Source organism: Alligator sinensis, unplaced genomic scaffold, assembly GCF_000455745.1.
Source record: "Alligator sinensis unplaced genomic scaffold, ASM45574v1 scaffold421_1, whole genome shotgun sequence".
In the NCBI taxonomy this organism is placed as follows: domain Eukaryota; kingdom Metazoa; phylum Chordata; order Crocodylia; family Alligatoridae; genus Alligator; species Alligator sinensis.
This window is the reverse complement of record NW_005841871.1, coordinates 2,291,798-2,314,028: the sequence shown is the minus strand read 5'-3', so window position 1 is coordinate 2,314,028 and position 22,231 is coordinate 2,291,798. Positions and strand designations below refer to the sequence as shown.

General features: G+C 39.5%; 1 protein-coding gene across 3 annotated transcripts in view; it reads left to right on the top strand.

The window, feature by feature from the left end:
- Positions 1-22,231, top strand: part of SORCS2 (sortilin related VPS10 domain containing receptor 2) — an 857,365-nt gene that overhangs the window by 181,347 nt on the left and 653,787 nt on the right. For all 3 annotated transcript variants that reach the window (XM_025195414.1, XM_025195405.1, XM_025195408.1), the window contains exon 2: positions 19,607-19,674. In XM_025195414.1, coding sequence (XP_025051199.1) covers positions 19,607-19,674 — 68 coding nt within the window. The remainder of the gene's footprint in view (positions 1-19,606; positions 19,675-22,231) is intronic.

The following is a 22,231-nucleotide window of genomic DNA, read 5'->3' as shown; positions in this document are numbered from 1 at the left end:
TGGCAGGAAGCCTGGCCGGCAGCTGGAGCACGGCTCTGGGTGGCCAGGCTCCGGTTTTGGGTGGCACGCGCTGCCACCATATGTGCCGCCCTGCCTTTTTTGGCATCATTTTTTTTGGACAAAAAAAAGAAGGAAAAAATACCCCATAGCAGTGTGAGGAATGCTTTCATGTGCGGTGTGTGGTCTGCACTTGTCTGGATGTGGCCAGTGTGTTCATAACACTTGCTGCTGTGTATTAAAACTATAATTTTAATCAAACCTCATGCTTCAGGATTTCAGGTAGTCTTCTTCAGGAGTCACAAAGGGTTTTTCTTCCTTGATGGACAGTCAGCCAGATGTATTTTGTGTGTGTGGGTTTTTTTTTTTTTATAAATAGAATCATAGGAAAGTAGGGCTGGAAAGGACCGTATAGACTCATCCTGGTCAGGGCTAAACCATCCCAGGCAAGTATCTGTCCAACCTGCTCTTGAAAATTTTTAGGAGATTCCACAGGTTTTCCAGGTAGCTGGTTCAATGCTTTATCACCCTTATAGTCAGAGAGGTCCTCCTAATCTCCAGCCTAAATTTCCTCTGCTTTTGCTTCAGGCCATTGCTCTTAGTCCTGGCTCCAGAGAGAAAAACCCCTTTCTGTCCTCTCTGGAATCACCCTTCAGGTATTTGAAGAATGTAACCAAATCTTTCCTCAGTCTTCTCTTCTCACGACTAAATAACCCTTGCTCTTTCCTCATAAATCATGCTATCCAGACCTGTAATCATTTTGTTGCTCTCTGTTGGACAGTTTCTGAACTTTCCATATCCTTCTTGAAGTGTGGGGCCCAAAACTGGACTTAGTACTCCAGGTGAGGCCTCACTATTGCTAAGCAGAGCAGAAGAATCACTTCGCTTGATCTGCAAGTAACACTCCTATTAATACAGCCCAGGATGCTGTTGGCCCTTATCTAGCTTAACCCCTTCTACTTACACTTCTGTCCTTTGGAGATGGAGCACCGGGCAGGATGCACCACGTTCTTAGTTGGTCTCAGATGCTCCGCTAGTACACCTTACTCACGTGCTTAGGGCTGATAGGGATGTGTTCACTTTACTCTGACCTAGATTAGCTTGATAGGGATGTGCTCACTTCACTCTGCACTTTGAGGCATAGATGACCTTCAAGAACTGCCTGGGCACGCTTTACTTAATCAATCCCCTTCCATTGTTGGGGCCTTGGGCAGTGGTGGTACATTGTTCTATCTTAGTTTCTGTCTGTGATGCACACAATAGTTTCTCCTGAGGTCTGAAATGTGTTAGACTAATCCAAAGTTATTGCACTTAGTATAGAGGCAATTATATGAGATATAATAGTCTGTGATATAGGTAATCAGATCCAATGGGTTTGGTTTTTTTTGTCTTTTCTGGCCTTAAGCTCCATGATTCTCTGAAGATAATTTGTATATGGTTTAGAGTAAAATGTCAAAACTAAACTTTTAATTTAGTTCAAAATACCATGCTTGTTTCTTAAACTCAAATAATAACCTTGACCCTTGATAAATAGTGAGACTTATGTTGTTTGTTTTTTTAAGGCATCTTTCATACAGAAAAAAATCCAAAGCATTTCAGACAGAGTCCCTGTCTCTCTCTGTCTCTCTGTATATGAGGATCACTCACCCAGCGTGGAAATGAAGCCCCCAATGAGCAGCAAAAACATAAGGAGACAAATACTACCATTCTATAAATCCTGTCTACCTGCTTTAGTTTCAAAAGAGCGCTGTGTTATGTCCTGGTTTTCTTAACACTGTATTTGTGTCTGTTAAATGGATAGATTCATTGTGGATTTAATCTCAGAACTGATTAATGTGTGTTGACAGATCATTCGGTCAGGTCTTTCTTTGAGTATGTTAGCACAATACTGTATTGCGCATGGGCAGAGTTAAGGTTGTATAGCAATTCATTTAGAAATCCCTACGTTTATGAGGTTGTGACTTACAACTTACCCTGAATTTTTAGAACCATCTAGCTCAGTGGTTCTCAACCCGTGGCCCGCAGGCTGCATGCAGCCTAATCAGTACATTGCTGCAGCCCATGTGACATCTGGTTAAACAAAAAGTAAAGACATTTGACAGTGTGGAAATGAGAGATATTACAGTATATTGATTTGTATTGCATTACTGTTAGATAACAGACACAAAGCATTTTTTAAATGGATACACAGGAAGTAAGTTGTGTGGGTGCAGCCCATGTAACACTTTGAGAGCTGTAAGTGTGGCCCACTATGGCAAATAGGTTGAGCACCACTGATTCTAACTAGAAGCAGCTATTTATTTAAAATATTATTATTCATAGTTGTATCAAATATTACATAATATTTAATTTTAATTCTCGCTCTTTTGTTATACTTTATGCTGTTTAATAAGTATAATTAAGAGCCATCTTCTGAAACTCCAGATAAATAGGTTTTCTTAGAGGTCCATTGATTTTTTTTTTTTTTTCTTCACCTGCTTCTTTCCCTTTACCTCCCCTTAAGACCCCACTCATAACACATCCCTCCTTCCTTGCTGGGCTGTTCTCTTCTTTCTCCTTCTGTGAAATAACCAGATGAGATGCTATAGAGCAATAGGGAGATTAATACTTACTTAAAGATCCAGAAAAACACAGCTATTATGCATTGGTTTATAAAATATTTTTTTACAAAGATTGTAATTATGTTTTAGAGCCTAGGGTTTAAACATACACAACTGCATTCTATTCCAGTATCTTTTTTGTTATTATTACACATGGTATTAAAAATGCTTCAAAACCAATGAGTTAAAATGATACAGTTTGCAAATTTTGTCAGCCTTTGTGCCCTCCAGTAAGTGGCATTCAGGCTAGGGACAGAAATTATACATAAACTGCTGTAAGTGATCAGAAAATGGTTCAAATCTGTAAGGCAACAGAAGTTCAGGGCATTTATATACATACATTTGTCTGTTCTAATGCGCTGGAGATTCAGTGCATCAGAGCAGACTCCATTAATCAAGTCTGTTCTGCATGCAAGCTGGTGTGCCTGGCATTGTGTTGCGTGCATATGTATAAATGGCAAAATGTGCATCAGCACTGAGAAAATGGTGGCAGTGTCCTTTTGAACTAAAACACCTTTGATGTGTTTTAATTCAAAAGCACACCACTGCCATTTTCTCAGCTGACGTGCATTTTGCCATTTATACAAATGCATGGGCCTTCATCGCACGGTGCTGCAGTGCAACCATGTGTACAAATGCCCCCAGTGCCCATAAATCACTTTCAAAATGGCTCAAACTGGTTTAAGATAAACCTGGATGGATGTAGTATCAGACTTAAATGATTTAGATTAAATTGGATTATTGAACAGTTGTCCTCCCCAGTTCTCCTCCAGATTCAAGTTAACTCACAGCAGCATCCCAGGATGCTTTGCACCTCCCCTTCAAACGCCTCATCGCAGGGTGGGTGGGCTAGCTCTTGGCCCAAGATGACTGCTCCAGCCAAGCAGGGGGGTATGCTCTAATGCCCCTGGCTTCTGTCCTGGCCACTGCAGGGGTGTGGCTGCATTTCTGGAATCAAAAGTGAATGTCTGTTCATTTGCTTATTGGTTCAATTTACACAGTTTAGCCTAACCTATGAAGACTGAACTGATTCAGCCTCAGGCTTTTTGACTGTCTGTACTTAGCCACAGAGTCTTGGACCTTAAACTTCCCTTTCATTTGTGAAATGGAATATTGAACAGGACAGCACAGATTGTTCCCAAGAAAGGCATCAAAGTTCCACCTTGTCAGTGACTGGAGACAAAAGATCCTTCTTTTTTTTAAATGTTATCTCATGTGAAATTGGAGAATCAGTGTTCACAAGAGACTCTGCACAAAGTGCCTAGTCCTACCATGTTCTTTCACTATTAATGCCTGGAGTTGGATCGGGGCCACTAGTTTACAATAGTGTTTATAACAGCTCGCTTATAAGGGAGATCCATCACTCATGGAATCTTCTGATCACCTTGTGATAGAAGTCTCTCTATCAAGCCTAGAAGTAGACTGGGTATCCCTTTGGAATTCCTCATTGTCACACCATAGTGACATGAAATGCTCCTTTTTCCCTAGGAACAGAGCACTCTAGAAAGCTTTGTCATAATTTGAGAAGGGAAAGCTATTAAAAGTATCATTTGAGTTAAGTTGCTGTCTGCAGAGATTATCTTACCCTCTTTGGGCCCAAAGTGACCTTTAATAAGTAGAAAACTAGATTTCTTTCTCTGGTAAGTGTAGAATCAGCTTATCTTAGTTTAAATAGATTTCTGGTCTTTTAAATCAAATAGATTTCTTCAGGTAGAGGATGGATGGATCTTTGAAGTAAATTAAATGTAAATGTAAACCCTGGATCGGATTTTATTAACTGGGTTTTATGAACCCAATTCAATTTTATTCATTGGGTTTTACCATTCCTGACCATATATTTAAATTAAAATCCCTTCCCGGCATTGAGTGTTTCTCATTCATGACAATTCATTTTCCTTTTATTTTGTGTTAAAAATTATACTACCTTAAAGTAACCAAGTTTATGCTTGGGCACTGTATTCTGTCCTTTCAAACTTTGAAGGAAAGTCATTTTGATGTATATGGTCCTGTAGTAATCATAAAGGCATTTTCAGTAACACTCCGTACATGCGTAGAACTGTTTGAAGCTCAGCTGAGTTAGAATGGCTGTTTCTCCATCTGTGAGGCTGGTCTCCCAAGGGAGATTCTTCTTTTTCCTGTGAGGAAGGGAGGAGATTATTGGAGAAACTGCAGGAAAAATTGGGAAGTGAGGAGGTGAGACAGGTTTTATTTGCTTAGGACAGGGATAAACTATCAGTTGATGGTTGGTTGAAAAGTACTGAATAGATGATCAATTTATGTGTTGTGTATACAGCAGAAATAATGCATCTGAAAGAAAATCTTAATGAGCTGCCTTGTATGGAGTATTAAATGTGCTGCTCTCTCTCTCTCTCTCTCTCTCTCTCTCTCTCTCTCTCTCTCTATATATATATATATATATATATATATAAACCTTTGGCTATTATGATCACCAGTGGACACACAAGTGGAAGTGCAACATACAGAAGTAATGTCCCAACACGTAAAATATATATATCTCATGTTGTAGGGATATATATATTTCATGTAGGGACTTTACTTCTGTATGCTGCACTTCATGTTAGAAAATATTAGAATAGTGTCTCTTTAGTTTATGAATGTAATGGAACTTTTTATGCAATTTACTGAAATCTTCAAATGTAGCAAACTAAAGTTTGACATTTTAAAATAAGAACTTAGTAGCTAAATAAGGAACTTTTTCAGAGACGTTCACAGATGCCCAGACCTGCATTGGTGTACCTGGTTTTTAGGCACCCATGTTTGAAAACTTTTGGCTGAAGTACTTGTCAGCCCTAGGACACATGGAAGAGTTGATAATAGAAATCAAAACCTTCTGACTCCAAGGCTTTGCCTTTGATTATTCACTATTAGATCACCCATCCTCCAGTGAGGTGATAAGATGTTATATTCAGATATGTCTATTCTGGGCTTCTCTCCCCTCAAAGGCCTTGATCCTGCTTTGTAACATACTGGTATGCACTATCACTTTCCACATAAAATAAGCTATAGCCCTTGTAGCTCTATAATAAATGATAATAAAGATTTGTGTTGATGTGATCCTTGTTTTAGAAGTCCAGTCCTGAAGATAAACTCAATGTCCGCTTGTGATCATAACAGTCAGAGGTTATATTTTTCTTTAAGAATTGAGACCAATGGAATTGTACATCACTTTTGACTTGTGATTTATTTTTCCCCTGGTATCTGTAATCTCAACAATTTTACAAAATATGCTTTAGAATGAGCCTAATATGATACCCATTTCAACTTGTAGTTGACACTTTGCATGCATAGAGTTGAAGTCCGTTTCAATGTTCTACATGCATCCATCTTTGATATGTAGTTACAACCGTCTGATATCAAGCAGTAGATGTTTGTCCAGTAGACAGACCATCACAAGTAAATTTATAGGTCCATCTGCATGGTGAAACAACTTGCATCGTTACATTTAATTGCATCTTACCTGGATTCTGTTGGGTATACTTAAAAGTTCCCTTATAAATTGCAATGCCATTAAGTCACAGACTGTGAATTTATGTTTTTGATGTGAAAATATACCACTGCTTGCATATTTTGCGTGCAAGAATTGTGAGGCCTTAGAGCCTCCTGGGGAGCTTTTGTGTGTCAGCAGTGAATTCTTTTTGGCATGAAGGAACTTTTTAAGGTCAGATTCAGTTTTAATATCTTTGGAATTCCTGCAGTTTCAAAATATCTAGTCAGGGGTTTAATGCAGCATCCCATTAAGTTCAGTAGACTTGCGATCTAGCCTTAAATAAATGCTTCAGGTGTAGATTGTAGGTATGAATAGGAGAGAGAGGGGCAAAAACACTCATTTGGCAGTGGCATTGATGGCCATTTCATTTGCACTCTGTCTACTCTGCCAAGACTACAGCTAGTATTCCAAAACAGCTGATCAGCTAGTCATAACAAAAATAATTTAAATTTTTTTCCCCAAAGTATAAATTGGTCTGAGGGTAAAAATGGGTGTTATTTACTCTTGTTTTCAATAGAACATTGTAAGACTGTGTACCTTCTGACACTGCAGAACTTAACCTTTGTGGGCAGGGCAATGAAGTATGATCCATATAAAAAAAAAATCTAACTCAATTTAAAGAAAATGACCTAGAACCAATGTAAGCAAGAGCTGAACTAGGTCTGAAAGTGCTGTACTATTAGAAGAAGATACCTTAGCCTAGTAAGACACAGAGTTATCTTCTAAATCTGGTAGATCCTGAGGTACAGGAATTCTAAATTTATATATATAGAGATATCTATGGCTATCTATATAGATATAGCTATAGTTAGAATTCCAGGGGTGTGTGTGAGAGAGTATACACACATGTGCATGCACACCTATATATACATACATTATACATATGTGTGTGTACACGTACCCACGTACACATGTACATGTACATGTACACATACATGTACACGTGCATGTACACATGCACATGTACACACCCCTGCTCTGTAAAAGGCAATTATATGATCCTGTTCAAGCCATTTATCCATTTAACCTCTCAGTGCCTCAATTTCTGACCTGCAAAATGGGAATATTTTCATACAGGTATAGTAAGAATGAATACATGGAAGATCTTTGAGTCATTTCCATGCTATGATAAGGGGGGTGGGGGGCATATAAGTATCATGAATTAACTATTCTCTCAACAATGTTCTAAAACTTATAAATAAAAAAGTTAAGTTTTTTTCTTTTTCTTTCAAGCCCTGCAGAATAGGCACATCATACCTAACTTTTCAGATGAAGACATTAAAGAAAAAAAAGAATAGTTCCAGTAGCATTTTCAACATTTCTGTGAAGTTTTTAGGCACTTTTTTAGGAGACAAGGCATGGAAAAATTAAGGCCCAAAGGAAGTCGCTCTTATTGAAGCCGCTTTGCAACTGTAACTTTATCTTAACAATTGCTGAGGTGTAGAAGACTGCCTCAAAGAGTCTGTCACAAGCTAAATTCTTTGTTATAGTGAAATAAAGAAATATGGATCTCGTTATTTCTGGAATCCTTTTCTGTTTGTATCTTCTTGATCTGGAGGTCATTTAAAAATGTAGAGCTTTAAAACTGGAAACTTGAACCCCTGGTAGCTGGCTGAGGTAAAATGTAATGACAGAACACGGTTGTAGGTGATCTAAAACTATGTGGTGCTTCAAAGACTTAGGCATTTCTTGTGTTCTTAAGTTGAAGACCATCAGGTTTGGCTTGGGATTTGAGCATAGAGATTTCTTTAACATTTTGTGGCTTTTTCAGTGTTTTCTTTGACATACTTGGCTGGTAACCACATTTCCTAACTGCTCCCAAGCCCTTTCTAATACCTTTTTGGCCTATTTGGATGCTCTCCCAGCCTTTTTCAGCCTTTCCATTGGCATCGCTATTTGATTTTTGTTGCTTCAGAAATCATGCAGAAAGGAAATGTACTCTGCGCCCACCCATCCCCTCCCCAAAGGGTCTGGTTCTGATCTCTTAAACCAGAAAAGCTCCAATTTATCCAGTGAGGCCCAAAGTGAGTAGGGAGTCTGAGCAGAGCACTGGTAGATCCCATCGTGTGTCTCAATAGAAACAGTATTTTCACTAAAATGCAAATAATTTTCTTAACAAGAAAAAAATGAGGGGAAGGGTGAAATGAAAGAGATTTTATATGAAATAAAAAAGTAGAAAATAGAAAGAAAAGAGGAAGTAAAAGGACAGTCAGCCTGGATCTGTTCTGAAATTCGCATTCTCATTTTACCATGTTATCTCATGGCTTTGCTTTCCAGTCTGTACTTCCATACCAGGATCCTAGACCTTCTACCTAACTTACTTATGTATACTGTCTATTCTGTGAAGTAGAAAAAAATATTGTATCATCTCTTTACAGGCTATTACGGTAGGTTTTCATACTGATAAAGCTAAATTCAGGTGGCAATACTAGTCAGGGAGCATTAAGCATAATTCTGCTAACACAGAAAAAAAATTGAAGATTTAGCCTCTGATGCTGAGATCACTTTGGGAGAGTTTTTGCACCTGTATACATTCTAGATGTGTGTGTGTGTGTGTGTGTGTTCAGTGGATAATTAGGTTGCATTTTAGCTGGTATTAAAACATATTTTTGTAGTCAGTATAGATTGGGACAACTTTTCATTAACAGGATGTTAACTGGTTGCAATGATTAACCCTATGGTTCTAGTGGTATAGAAGTAGCTGTCTGGAGAGAGATGACAAAGAGGCCACATCTGCCAATATCAGTGAATCAGATTAACATTCTTCCCAGATTACAGGAACCTTACATATGTTTCTTGCATAATACTTTTCTTCAAAGTTAAGAGCTTAATTGTATATACATGGCAATATCAAAAGCTCTTGCTCTGACAGAATTTAGTGACTCAGGTCAGAAGTATGCTAACTGACTACAATTGTGGTGTTGAGTAGTTCAGTTACATAGCAGCCTGGGCAGAAGGGGAAACTGCACCACGTGAGTTTAGCTTTCCTCCCTGGTCGCCTAGACTGACTGTGAAAAATGGGTGACCAAAGTGCACTGGCTAGCCCAAAATATTAGGCTTTTCAAGTATTTGGAGAAGAATATATCTGGGATATCAAACTCATCTGGCCCCAAGTGTCAGATGAGAAGTATGGGGCCAGTCCAGAGTGCACACGCTGCATGCAGTTCCTGCACAGGATTTACCCCGTGCACAGAATCTGGTGCCCAAGCCAGTCTATGGGCCTGGTCCGGACCACCCCAGATCCAGCTTTCAGGGATGGCCTAGTGCAGGTTCCAAATGCAGTGTGTGGCCAGACTGGCCCCATGTGCAATACTCTGCACACCGACTGCAGTGTGTGGAGCCAGGGTCAGTGCATGTTGTGTGTGAGGCTAGTCTGAGACCTGCAGGCATCACTGTGGGTCAGGTAATGGGGCCCTACAGACTGGATTCAACCTGTGGGCCATGTTTTTAACACCCCTGGAGTAAAGGAGATAGGAAACAGACATGTAAAACATCATCAATGTCATCTCTGCCAGATCATGAACTTTCATTGGAAATGATAAATGTAGTAATCCAGCAATTGTTTAGTTTCTGGAGAGTTAGTGTCATCTTATTTGGAGATATGCTATTAGAGAAGATTAAAAAACTCATAGAAAAGCAGAAGTCTTCTTCCAAAATTCAAAATATCATTATAGCATTCAGACCAGATAAGATGTTAAAAACAATCCTTGATCTCTAATGGGGAAAAAGGAATTTTACCTCCTGGTTCGTTATTCTCGTGGAGTTTTCCTAGATTTATATTGTAGCATTTTACACTTTCTTAAAATAAACCAACATGTAAACTCCTAAAAAAGAGTTTACAGCTTGCATGGTAAACAGAAATTGCAAAGAACTGGAACTTTTCCTAAACAAATAGGACAATGTTGTGGTCTCTTTGGAATACTATGGAAAGCTTAATATAGGGCAGGTAGATAATTACAATACTGCTTTGACAGGTTGCAGATTTAAGATCTGTGTGTTTATTATTTAATCTTTAAACCATTTATGAACCAGGGGGCTTCATTCAATCTATATAAAATGGAGCAGAGTTTTTATTGTTCTAAAGTAGCATCAAAGAAGACCAGGTACCCTCATACTGAGTTTAGGCATGTTAATTTTTTTGCAGATTGAACGGTCAGATATATAACAGGTGAAATAATAAACTAGAACATTGGTCCAGGTATAAAAATTGAACATCATCAGTTATGAAAATTGAGGCAGCTCTTTTGTCTAAGGGTTCTTCTGTTGCAACCCTTATCCCCTAAATACTTAGGTGCATAAGAATAATGCTGTTTTAGTCAATTTGCTGGCACCAGGCTCAGCTGTTAGATTTCAAGACAAGAACCTTTTGTTGCTTCCTGCTTGCCAAAGCTGCTGGGAAACAAAGCCACTTCATAATTCTTCAGATCCTCCTTTAAGCTCTCCTTTGCCATGATACCTACAAAAAACTTTGACATTGGTAAGGCTGTTGGTGCAGCTTGAGGTCTAAGACCTCATGCTAATTTATATTCTCTTTTACTCTCCAGTTGTCTCTATTCATCTGTTGTCTGCCTTGTTTCACACCTGGATTGTAAACTTTTTGAGGCAGGGAATGCCTTTTTGTCTCTATCCATAAAGTGGTAATGCAGTGGAGTCTTGATGCATATTCACGGCGTCTCAGTTTTACTTTATTAATCATATTATTATAGCTCATATACATAAATAATGGCAGGAGCAGACCCTCATGCACAAGATCTTAAAGTCATTTTGAACTCTGAAGTAATTGTGGTATTTTCTAGCCAAATATATTTGCACTACTTGTGGGTAGAAATACCTCTCAAAGAAGGAATTGAGTCATTTCTATGTCTTTATTTGAATTATAAATAGATGCACTATACAGAGTTATTACAAATGCTTAAGGCAAATGCACTGATACAGTAACAACTGCCTTCAGATACAGCAAGTACTTTCCTTTCCCAGTAAAATTTAGTTGTAAGAACTGGGAATCTATGCCCATTGTAAAAGGCGGCTCTCTCAGGGCTGGGCTGGTATTGGCCCGCCCACCTTCGCACCTGCCACACCTCGATGATGCATAATTATGGTGTTAATTAGGTGGGAGGCTGCCCATTCTTTCCCCAATGCCATGGGGCGCTATCTGTGGCTCTGTTCCTCCCCTACACTGGAGCCCAGCCTTGTAGATGACATCCAGGCGACAATGCTCCCAGTCTACAGCTGGACCAAGCTTAGCCCTCATTGTCAGGCCTCAGACACACGCACACTCATACTGCCCTCCTTTCACTAGGGCCTCTCACACTCCACCCACTCTCACAGGGCCTCTTTCATGCATCTACAACTTTTGTACTGCCTTACTCTCTCTTGGAGTGGGCCCCTTTGGCCATAGGCTTTACCTAGCGCACACCTTGGGTGGCAGACATACCATCTTTTGGGCCTCTCCCGTGACCCTCACTGGGGTAGTGGCCAGCCAATTACCTGACCGGGGCCAAGCTTGCCCTGGCCCCTCCCGGGGCAACTCTATACACACCCACACACATATTCTGGGCTCCCAGCCCTCTGGTTTCCCCTTTACTTGGGGCTCCTCATCTGCCCCCTCACTGGGGCCACGGGGCTTCCCTCCTCAGTGGGGGCTCAGGTGGCCGTAGCCATGCCTGGCTGCCTTGTACCCAGAGTATTGTGGGGGCTAGCGGTTAAGGTGCCCTGGCCTGCCTTTCACTGGGGTGGTAACTGGCCTGGTATTTCCTGGGAGCTCCCACGCCACTGGGAGCCCCACCAGGCCACCCACTTCTGAAAGGGTGAAGTTTTAGATCATGCCCAGGACCAGGAGCCTCCAAACCATCCCTTTAAGCTCCTGCCCTTATCTCCAGGATGTTGCATACAGCCTTGCAGCCAGGCAGTGTTTCTGCTTGGCCTGCCAGTAGCAAACTGCTCTGTTTATATAGGCACCAAGAGATCTAAAATGGGCACCATAATCAAGCACCTGCTGGCTGTTTGGCTCAGCCCTTAAAGTGGCAGGCACCAGTAGTGTCCTGCCACGCCCATACTTTATCATGTTAAATCATCTATCGTTTTTATAAACTTGTATTAAAGTGGAGTAAGAGCTGATCTGGTGAATTCTTAACAGCATTTTTAGTATCTAAAAGTTTCCTTCTTAACCTCTAGTCCCAAACCTCCACTTCCTAAGCCTAACACCTCTCTCCATTTTATATATGTTTTTCAATTAATGCAGATGAGTATTGAAATTTGTTCCAAGTATCACAATAATTTGGTCCTTATACAGGAAACTTGTATGAATGTAATTTAGTTCCTGATAATTGCTTGTAGTAATATTTTGTTCTTAACTTTCTTGTAAGTGAAAACTAATTTATTCGTGTAAAAACAAATCTGTGGCGGCAGAAGAACCTGCCTTTTGTCACATGGAGGCAGAGTGGATGAAGGGATAGGACATGGGTAGCTGTAGCAGTGTGCCTGCAGAATGCTATGGAGGCTTGTCACATGCCCAAAGTGGGCCTTGCGGGAGAGGCAAGCCTAGTCGATTTCCAACGATGTGTGCTAGATGCAGATGCGAAGCAGAGTGGCCTGGAGTCACCCACGTACTCAGGGTTTGGCTTGGGTAACTTGTGCACTGACTTGAGCAGTCTCATTAACTTTACTGGATCTGTTCTCATGAACAGCATTACTGTTCCCATGTAAGCATGTGCTGAAGAATTTGAAAGATTGTAATATTTCTGAGAAATGTATTCATTTTATTTTATTGTTTACAAATATTTTTATAGCTATCACTATCATTTTCCATTTTTAAATAAGTTCTGGTAAACACAAGAAAATAAGCAATGAGTTTAATGAGTAGCTTCTTATTTTTTAATATATACTTTTATTAAGCCTTTGAAGTGATTCCAACAAAGCACTCTTTTTTTTTTTTTTAAGGACAAATGGCTGGAGTCAAATAATACTTCTCATACAAAATTCTCTATTTAGGGAAAAATATCAGTCCCTGTTAAGAACAGTCCATAAAAGAAAAGAGCATAGAGAGAGGTTGGAAAAGAATTCAATTTTTTTCATCCCACATTTATCAAAAAGGCCAGGATTTTAAGGGCTATTTTCATAGCAAGAAAAAAAAAGCAAAGTTAAATGGAATGTGATTGATCTGAAGTCCCTCCCTTTTTCCCTCTTCCTTCCTCCTGGGTGGCAGGATGATGAAATAAGGGGGATTAAAATGGGCTCCCTTAAAGCCAAGCAAATTATTAGGAGATGATCAAAAGCATATTGTATCCCTTAAATGAGAAAATTTACACTCTCTGGTAGGTTCTTGTTGCAAATGAGTCTCAGCAGAGGGCAAAAGTAGAGACTAACAGCTGAGGAGAAAAAAGAAAAATAATTAAAATATCCAGGGTTTATAGGAAGACAGTAGTAACATGATAATGTTGTAGTAGTAGGCTCACTATTTAGTTCATTTGTTTGTGTGCCTGAATTGCAAAGAACAACCAGGGCAGTCATGCAAATAGAATTGCTTTCAACATGGTTTCCCAGGGCAAAAAAAAATGCCCCTGAAATGCAATCTTGGAGAACTGTCTTGGGTATTAGCTGCCTTAGACGTGTGAATTCCCCCCACTCCCAGTAAATGATATTTGAAAATGGTGGAATCATACTAAAAAGCTTTTGAACAAATCAAAAATAACTTTTTCTAGAAGGAAGAGGGAGTTAAATGTTAAGAAGAACAGGTCGGGAAGCTGATGAGCTGGTAAAAAAACATAGGTCTCAGCCAGAGTTCCAAACAGGATAGCTCTTCTGTTGAAAGAGGTCTAACTCCCAGTGTCCATTTAAGGGGAATGAATAATTCTTTGGAATTGATTCCAAAACATATATAGTGCTCATCTTTAAGAAAGGAAGAAGGAAGATCCATAGAATTACAGACTAATAAGCCTCACCTCAGTCCCTGGAAAAATCATAGAGGTCATGCATACCAGACCAGCCTCTGGCTTCTTCTTGTCATTCCATCCAGGAAGGGGACACACCAACTGCTGAAACTTTCTTAGCCTGACGAAGGGTTTTTGAACCCGAAAGTTTGCTTAATAATTGTATTCCAACTATTTAAGTTGGTCTAATAAAAGATGCAACAATTCAGGGTTTAGGTGGCTAAAAGATATCAGATTCACCCAAAGAACCTTGTCTGCCTAGAGGTCATCAAGGAATTCATTTCTAAGCAGTTGGAGGAGAAGGTGGTGATTAGGAACAGTCAGCATGCATTCACCAAGGGCAAGTCATGAGTGACCATCCTGATTTGCCTTCTATGATGAGATGACTGGCTCTGTGGATGCAGGGAGAGTAGTGGAGTGAACTTTAGCAAGGCTTTTGATATGGTCTCCCATCACATTCTCACAAGCAAGCTGAGGAAGTATGGGCTGGATGAATGGACAGTAAGGTGCATAGAAAACTGATTGCGTCATTGGACTCAAACAGTAATAATCAATGGCTCAGTGTCTAGCTGGCAGCTGGTATCAACTGCAGTGCCCCAAGGGTTGGTCCTGGGGCTGGTTTTGTTCACTATCTTTATCAACGACCTGGAAGATGGAAGGATTGTGCTTTTGGCAAGTTTGCAGATGACAGCAAGCTGCGGGGAGTAGTAGATATGCTGGAGGGTAGGGCTAGGATTCAGAGTGACCTTGACAAGTTGGAGGATTGGACCCAAAGAAGTCTCTTGAGGTTAACCAAGGACAAGCATAAAGTCCTGCAGTTAGGATGGAACAATCCCATGAATGAGTACAGGTTGGGCACTGCCGGGCTCTGTAGAAAAGGACCTCTGCAGTGAATAATAAGCTGAATATGAGCCAACAGTGTGCCGTTGTTACCAAAAAAGCTAACATCACATTGGGCTGCATTAGTATGAGCATTGCCAGAAGATGGAGGTTTTTAAGACCAGGCTAGACAGATCCTTGGGTAAGATGATCTAGTTGGGGATGGCCCTGCCTTGAGCAGGGGGTTGGACTAGATGACGTCCTGAGGTCCCTTCTAACTGTAATTTTCTATGATTTTATTATTCTAATCTTGGTCTAACATGCACAGCTGCTAGGACAGTAGACTGTGCAGACTGTAGGCCAACTGATGGACTAAGGAAGTTTTGTGGTGAGAGAGATGACAGGATGCACAAAACCACTATTGAACCTTGCCATGTGACAGGGACACAGGCTTTTGCAACCTTGAACCATGCTATGAGGTAGTCTGGGACTTCACTTGTAGTCTACATTATCAGAGTGAGGACATAACTGGTTGTTAAAAAAATAGATTTTATTGACCGGCAGTATGTAATGATCCTTGGGTTCAATAAAGATAGTCAGGCATGAATGAGAACTGGAAAAGTCACTAAGCCTCTACAATCCCTTTGTCTCTCTAACTATTACCTAACTGAGAGATTGCCTTCTATTACCAACTTCCTCAGTCTCCATAGTTAGGAAGAATCTCTAAATTATAACTTGTATCACTACACAAGGAAGATCATTGGTAAACGTGCCATTAGAAGAGAAGAAAAAGGGGACAGTAGAGTGCTAGCCACATACCAGGGGTGAGGGGGTAAGAAGTGATGAATTGTGGGGTGCCTGGAGGACCAGACCTGTGTCACAGAATGTTTGATGTCCACACATAACATTCAAAAGAGTACTTGATCTTCCAGGTACGCTTTTAGATCTTTCTGGGCAGCTTTAAACTGCTTTAACAGGCTGTATGGCTGTATGCTTCCGATGTAAACTGAATTCAAATTGGTCTATATGTTACATTTGTCCATACTCAGAATCTTTGGAAAAGGGAGGCAAATGAAGTTACGTGTTTCTAATGCCTGCTAGACAACCTATCAGAAAACTGGAGGGGGGGTAGTAATTGGGATTTTTTTTAAACATTCCTGCAAACTGGAGAAATCAGATAGATTACATATGCCTTATTGCTACATGCAGCAGAAGGACCTAAGTTGAGAACAAAAAGTAGCAATGTAATTGGGAAGCCATGGAGGTACAATTTTAATGACTGACAGATGTCCAGTATTGTCAGATGAAAACTGCTCCACAATAAAAATCTATATTTCTTTTCTTGTCTAACACATATTTTATTTGTGTATTACCTTCATTTTTTAAAATAATAGCTTGATGGGTCCTTTTAAGGTTTCCTTTCTTTAGGGAGCCTCTGATAGAATAATAGTGGGGTTAAGACAGCTGATAAAAGCATTGTTAAGAACTTGGGAGAAAAAAGACGAATGAAAGAAGGCATCTAATCAGGTTAGCTGGTGGTTGCAGATAGTAGAACAAGTTGTCATATTTATCTAAGTGCTGAAGTTGTTAAGTATAATTTTCCTTCATTGCTATCTAACTAAATTCTAAGGGGTTTTCTGTGAATTCTAGCTGAATTACAAGGAGTTTGGTATGATTTACATTGATAGAAATTGGAGAAGTGGTGGGCCTTCTATCATTTCTCTGTTGACTTTGCAAATGCTTCTTCATTCACAGATGGCTACAGCACTCTCTGTAGGATAGCAGCATATATACATTTTTGGCTGCTGTCCAACCTGGAAAATGCTTTTTAATTATAAAGCGTCACAGAAATGAAATGAAATGAAATGAAATGTCTGCTCAGTAAATCAAGGAGCTGCTCTACTAAATGAGATGTGGAATTCCTAATGTCCAAATACTCTGGAATTTTTTGGAAAAGATTCCTACACTTCTTTGGATTCATTCATTATCTGAGATCAAACAACAGTAATTAGTACTATCACTGTTTAGTATGGAAAAATGCCTCCAGTACAGAGGATTACATTGAAGGCTGAATGTACAGTACTTGGCCTGTAGTTTTTAGATGCTGGAATGAAATACATGGACATAACTGAATTGTGGTCAACCCTTCTGACAGCTTCTGACCCAGTCTTGTTAGACCATTACAGAAGTCTGTTAATACTCTTTTAGTGCCCACCGATAGCTGGCTGTGGCTTTGTCTAGCCACTAAGTCATTTTCCATAACCTTTACCTGGTGCTTCTGAAATGCTGTAGAGAGAGCTTCTTCATTTTTAAATAAATTTAACAGCCGCATTGGAGAAGAGAGCTTTGACATATGCTATAAATCACTGTTTCTGGATTAGAATTATACTACAAAATGGGTCCCTCAATGAGGCATTCCCTTACTGGAGATGCTGCTACAGGATGCAGTTTACATTTACTTGAATTGAATGGCTGTCACATATGCTCTGAACACTGGCTTTCTAATTAGATGTTTCTCCCCCCACCTCCCTCCTCACCCCCATTTCATCTGCACCCCCTTGCAAGGTGAACTGCTGCCAGTCAGCATAGTTGTGGGTGTCCTGTAGTCTCTTATTGAACCCTTCCTACTTGAAAGCCTTTTATTTTTAGGAACGATTTGACAACGCTGTCTTTGGAGGCTGTCTTGCAGAGCCTTCCATAAGATTTAGGGGATTGAGATTCTAAAGCTTAAACCTAGTATATCTTAACTATGTCTGATAGCAGCTTAATTTAATAGTTTTTTGCTTGATCTTGGTAGACAGTGGCTTTCTTGTACATTCTGCCATCATTGAAAATCTGCAATTTAAAAATTACAGTTATGGGATGCATGGGCATAAAAAGTGTCGGTTTAATAATTTTAAGATTGATTGCCATGGTTGCATGTGTATGTAATGAAACAAAGTAGTATAGAATATCAATTCTTGTATCTTCTAATTATGTTTCTTCTAGTCTGACTGGCCAAAATTATATTTTCAACTCTCATTAAAGTTGCCTGGGTAGATTCCTGTGGTCTGAACAAATGCCTGTTGGTTGAAGAGAGCGTTGGCCAAAAGTTTTCCCTTAATAATCTGAGCCAGAGATGATCGTTCATGATAGTGAGGTTTCTTCCTTTTCCTACCAAGGGTCAAGTGCAGCAAAGCTGTAGTAAGATGCTAACAATAGAATAAATAGCTGACATGATGAAACATGCCTGGGGCTTTAACCAGGAGTCTCAGCAGTAGGTATCTCTATCCCCTGGGAAATAAGTATTTCTTTTGGCTTTTCATGCCATATTATGTTTAGTCACATAACTATTTAAAACTAAGTGGTGAGATTTAAAAAAATAAATAAAATTCTATAATTTTAAAACAAAATGCCTTTTAGCCAAACAACAGGAAAATGCAATGGGAAAAAAATGTTTTTTAGATTGTGACTTCTTTTAAGAATACGAAAGCTTTAATATATTTTAGTGAATTAAGGCCTGATTGATTTTCCTTATATTACTGTAAACCCTTAAGTAACTCTATTGTATTTAATAGGTTTCACCATAAAGAGTAAGAGTGGGGCTATATTTGAGTTTGCAAAATGCTGTGTATGTTTAAAGGCAAATAAATGAAATTACCTTGAATTCTAGAGTCTCTGTGCTCTGCAAGGGGCAGCCACCTAAACCCTGAATTGTTGCATCAATACAGTACTAGTACATTAATTATCTGGGTAATCAAAGCAAATAGCTAAAACTGCTGTTTGCTAAAGATTTCATCTGGTGGTCAAGAACAAAGCTAGGTTTAGCTGAATAAAAGCATGCTTCAGACTGTTGGAGGCGACTGATCTTGACCCTGTATTAACCAAGTTAACAGCTGTGCAAGAAACCAGAGGTTCTTCCAATTTTACCTCTCCAGGGTTGCCATGGTAACGGTGGTGTAAGAAGAACTAATATGGACTGGCAGCAAGTGAAAGGAAATTTGATTTAAGTGAGCTAAATTTAAAATGTAGCAGCCAGCACAGTACAGTAGTTATGGACCAATGTTTTATACTATTTGGCCAATGAATTTGTCTTAATTTGCTGTTGCTCTGCAAACACTGAGCTAATGGAACATGTTTCTTACTTGATGTTTTTTCCACTAGCCTGAAGTGTTTTGTCAATGGGATTTAGTTTATATATGAAAATATTTTTCATTGTTTTGGCAATGTGGATTAGTAACATATACAGTACATTACTGCCTGTTGGAAAACAGCCACCACTTCAAGGAAAGTAACATGACATGTTTCAGTGCTGTGTTTATGGAGAGAAGACCACAACTCCTAATTCTGGCTGAGATCCCATGTCATTGCTTAGCACTTTGGATAAGATAAATTCATGTCCATAGAAACTGAAGATGGCTGCATTGTAAATTAGGACTGGGGAGTAACTTGGCTCTTCCTGCTGTGAAAGTCATTCATGGACTGATTAGATGCTGCCATTTGGGAGTTAAGGTGAATTTATGTGATAACACTTTCCCCCTCCCAAGTAAAATAGGCAAGTCTTTACAAAGTGGAAATATTTATAGAAAATTTTATAACTGCCCTATGCTCCCAAAAATGGAGAAACTAATTTGGAATGAAACAGTACATTTCTGGAAGTATTTAAGAAATGAGTCTGTGTACAGGGATTGGGATGGCCTGAAAATGCTCTGTTTTTATTACTTTTTAAAATTTGAGGGTATATATCTTACGTGTATTTTCATTCTCTTCTGTAGGTGATTCTCATCCTTACCAAGTATTACCATACTGACATGGGGAAAGTGTTGGAGAGCTCTTTGTGGAGGTAAGTTCTCAGCCTTTTCCTATGTCCCTTGTTTCTGTACCAACCACAGTGAAACTGTTTCTTTCTTTTTATCTTTTGAGGTTGCCTCTTGTGCTGAATTGCAGGCTGTGCGCCAGATGCAGGGTTGCCCAGATTCTCATTAGCTGTCACTTCTTCTTTTTTCCTTAAAAAGAAATGCACTTGAGTAGAGAACTTGAAAGTGGATTAACAGTTTATACAGTAGAAATAAAGAACATAAGGGAATAAAATAACTCTGAGGCCACCTTTAAAAGAAAAAAGAAAATTCCAGTTGTAAAGTGGGGTTCGCACACAACACCCTGCTCCCCACCCCCTCTTTTGTTTGTGATTTTTTTTTTCCTTTAGGTTTGCACATTAGGAGTTTTGCACCAAACCAGCAGGAACTTAATGTAGCCATTATCTTAAATGTCCGCTAGGAATTTCTGTTGTTGCTTAGCTCTGTATTTTGATTAGTTAGTTAGTTAGTTAAAGTCTTGTATCTTTCTGGTTGAAATGTGACAATTGTTTGAGCTGTGCTGCATCTTCTGTTTGGAAGCATAGAGTGATTCAAATCTAATTTTTTTTATCTCCTCAACATCCACAGCAACTGTGACAACATTCTTTCTGTTGTGAATATGCACTTTGTACAGACTATTTTAGGATTTTGAATACAGAAAAAGGCAGTGAAATGCTGTTATGCTAAGGCAACTCCATTGATCAAGATTAACATTTTTGTATGGCATCCTTATCCTTAGCAGTCACACACTTTTTAAGGGCATCAGTAGGAAACACACAGCCATAATTTCTCTGTGCTGTTATTCTGCTGAAGTGTCTTCTTTTTTTCCAAGGTGAATTGTTGATAAACATCCAATTGAAATGATGGATGCACTTGAGGGTGTAAATAAAAATATATAGTAACCTCCCTATTTTAGAGTACTTAATTTAAGTGCTTCACTACTGCATGGCAAGTCACAGACTATACGTTTAAAGTAATGTGCTTCTTCCCTGTTGCTAGATATGCTTTGTAAACCCTGATGTTCTATACGTTCATATGTGTCCTGGACCAAATACTTCTATGAGATCCTTCTACGAAATGTCACATACATTTTAAACATTGAAATATTTCCAATATTATCAAAAATGTAGAAACAATGCAAATTTTTAAAATATTAACTTTTTTTCTGGTTATGTCTAGTCAAAACATTTTCCTGGGCCTGGCTAGGTTGCAAGATAATTAGCAGAAACAATGGGAGACGGAAATACTCCTGGAGATTTCTGAATTTCTGATAGAACCTGATAACTTTGGATGAGGTAACCTACAAGGGGAGCATGAAGTCTCCTAGTGTCAGATATGAGGCTCAGATTGATAGACTGTCTTTGACGAGCCTGTAACAAACCTTAGCACTGATCTTTATGTTCAGGGGCTGGCATAATTGCAGCCCCTTGTGGTGCACAGCTTTGTAGAAGGCCTGGGGGAAGGCAAGGTTTATGGTCTGATATGGAGCAGGCTGGTTGTACCAACATTTATCTGGTTGGCTTCCACATAAGCTGGATCCAGACATGTGCAGTTTGTGGCTCTTCATAACACCACAAACCAAATGCCTGGCACGTTGAAACATGCCCTGTGCTGCAAATTTGCGGCATGAGGCAACATTTACTACCTGGAAATCCCGGTAGCAAAAAAAAAAAAAAAAAATGCCATAAAAGAAAATGGTGCACTGCACACCACAAGAGTTTGCGCTGGTAGACACAGAGGCTCAGTCCTCCTAGGAGATGCTCTGGCTGCCAGCCAAATTGTCTGCTCTCCTCTAGTTCCACCCTGGCTCCTACAGCACACCAGGAGGAGCGGGGACACGACAGTTTCCCAAAGCAGGGCATTTTGTCCTGCACCAAAGCACATAGGGGCACGCACAGTAGCAAAAAGTAGTGGCACAAATCTGGGGGGGCGTGCCTATAGAGTAGTCCAGTTGCTGCACTTCCTCATACTTGTGCCAGCATCTTGCTCCAATATTGTGCATGTTATGGAATGGTAAATTCATAACAGCAATGAGAACTTTGTGGCTCAGGCTTGAAATGACTTTTCTTTAAATTAGAGCTCTGAAGTGAGCATGCCAAGAACGGAAGATGCTCAGATTACAAAACTGCCTTGGGGTCCCAAAGAAAATATGCATAACATTTAAAATAAATACTGTCTCTCTTGAAAGCTACATATTCTTCACCATGGGACCTAAATAAAAACAGGAAAACTGGCAAACAGGGAACCAAACCACAATAGCAATTGCACAGTTGTACTTCCTTGTATGCATACATCAAAATAGATGCTGTAAACGGATGCAGCTCTATTGTCTTCAGTGGAACAGTATTAAGTTACACAAGCTGACAGTCTGGCTCAATGTATAACATGCATTTTTATTAAATATTTTTTTTCAGGTTGTACTTTTTCTTATTTGCATCCGGACAAAATAAAATAAAAGATGGCTGGAAAAAAAAAACAACAGATTTTTTGTACTCCAGGCAAAAACCACTCATTTCTGTGAGGCTTTTATGTCTTAATGGGGAT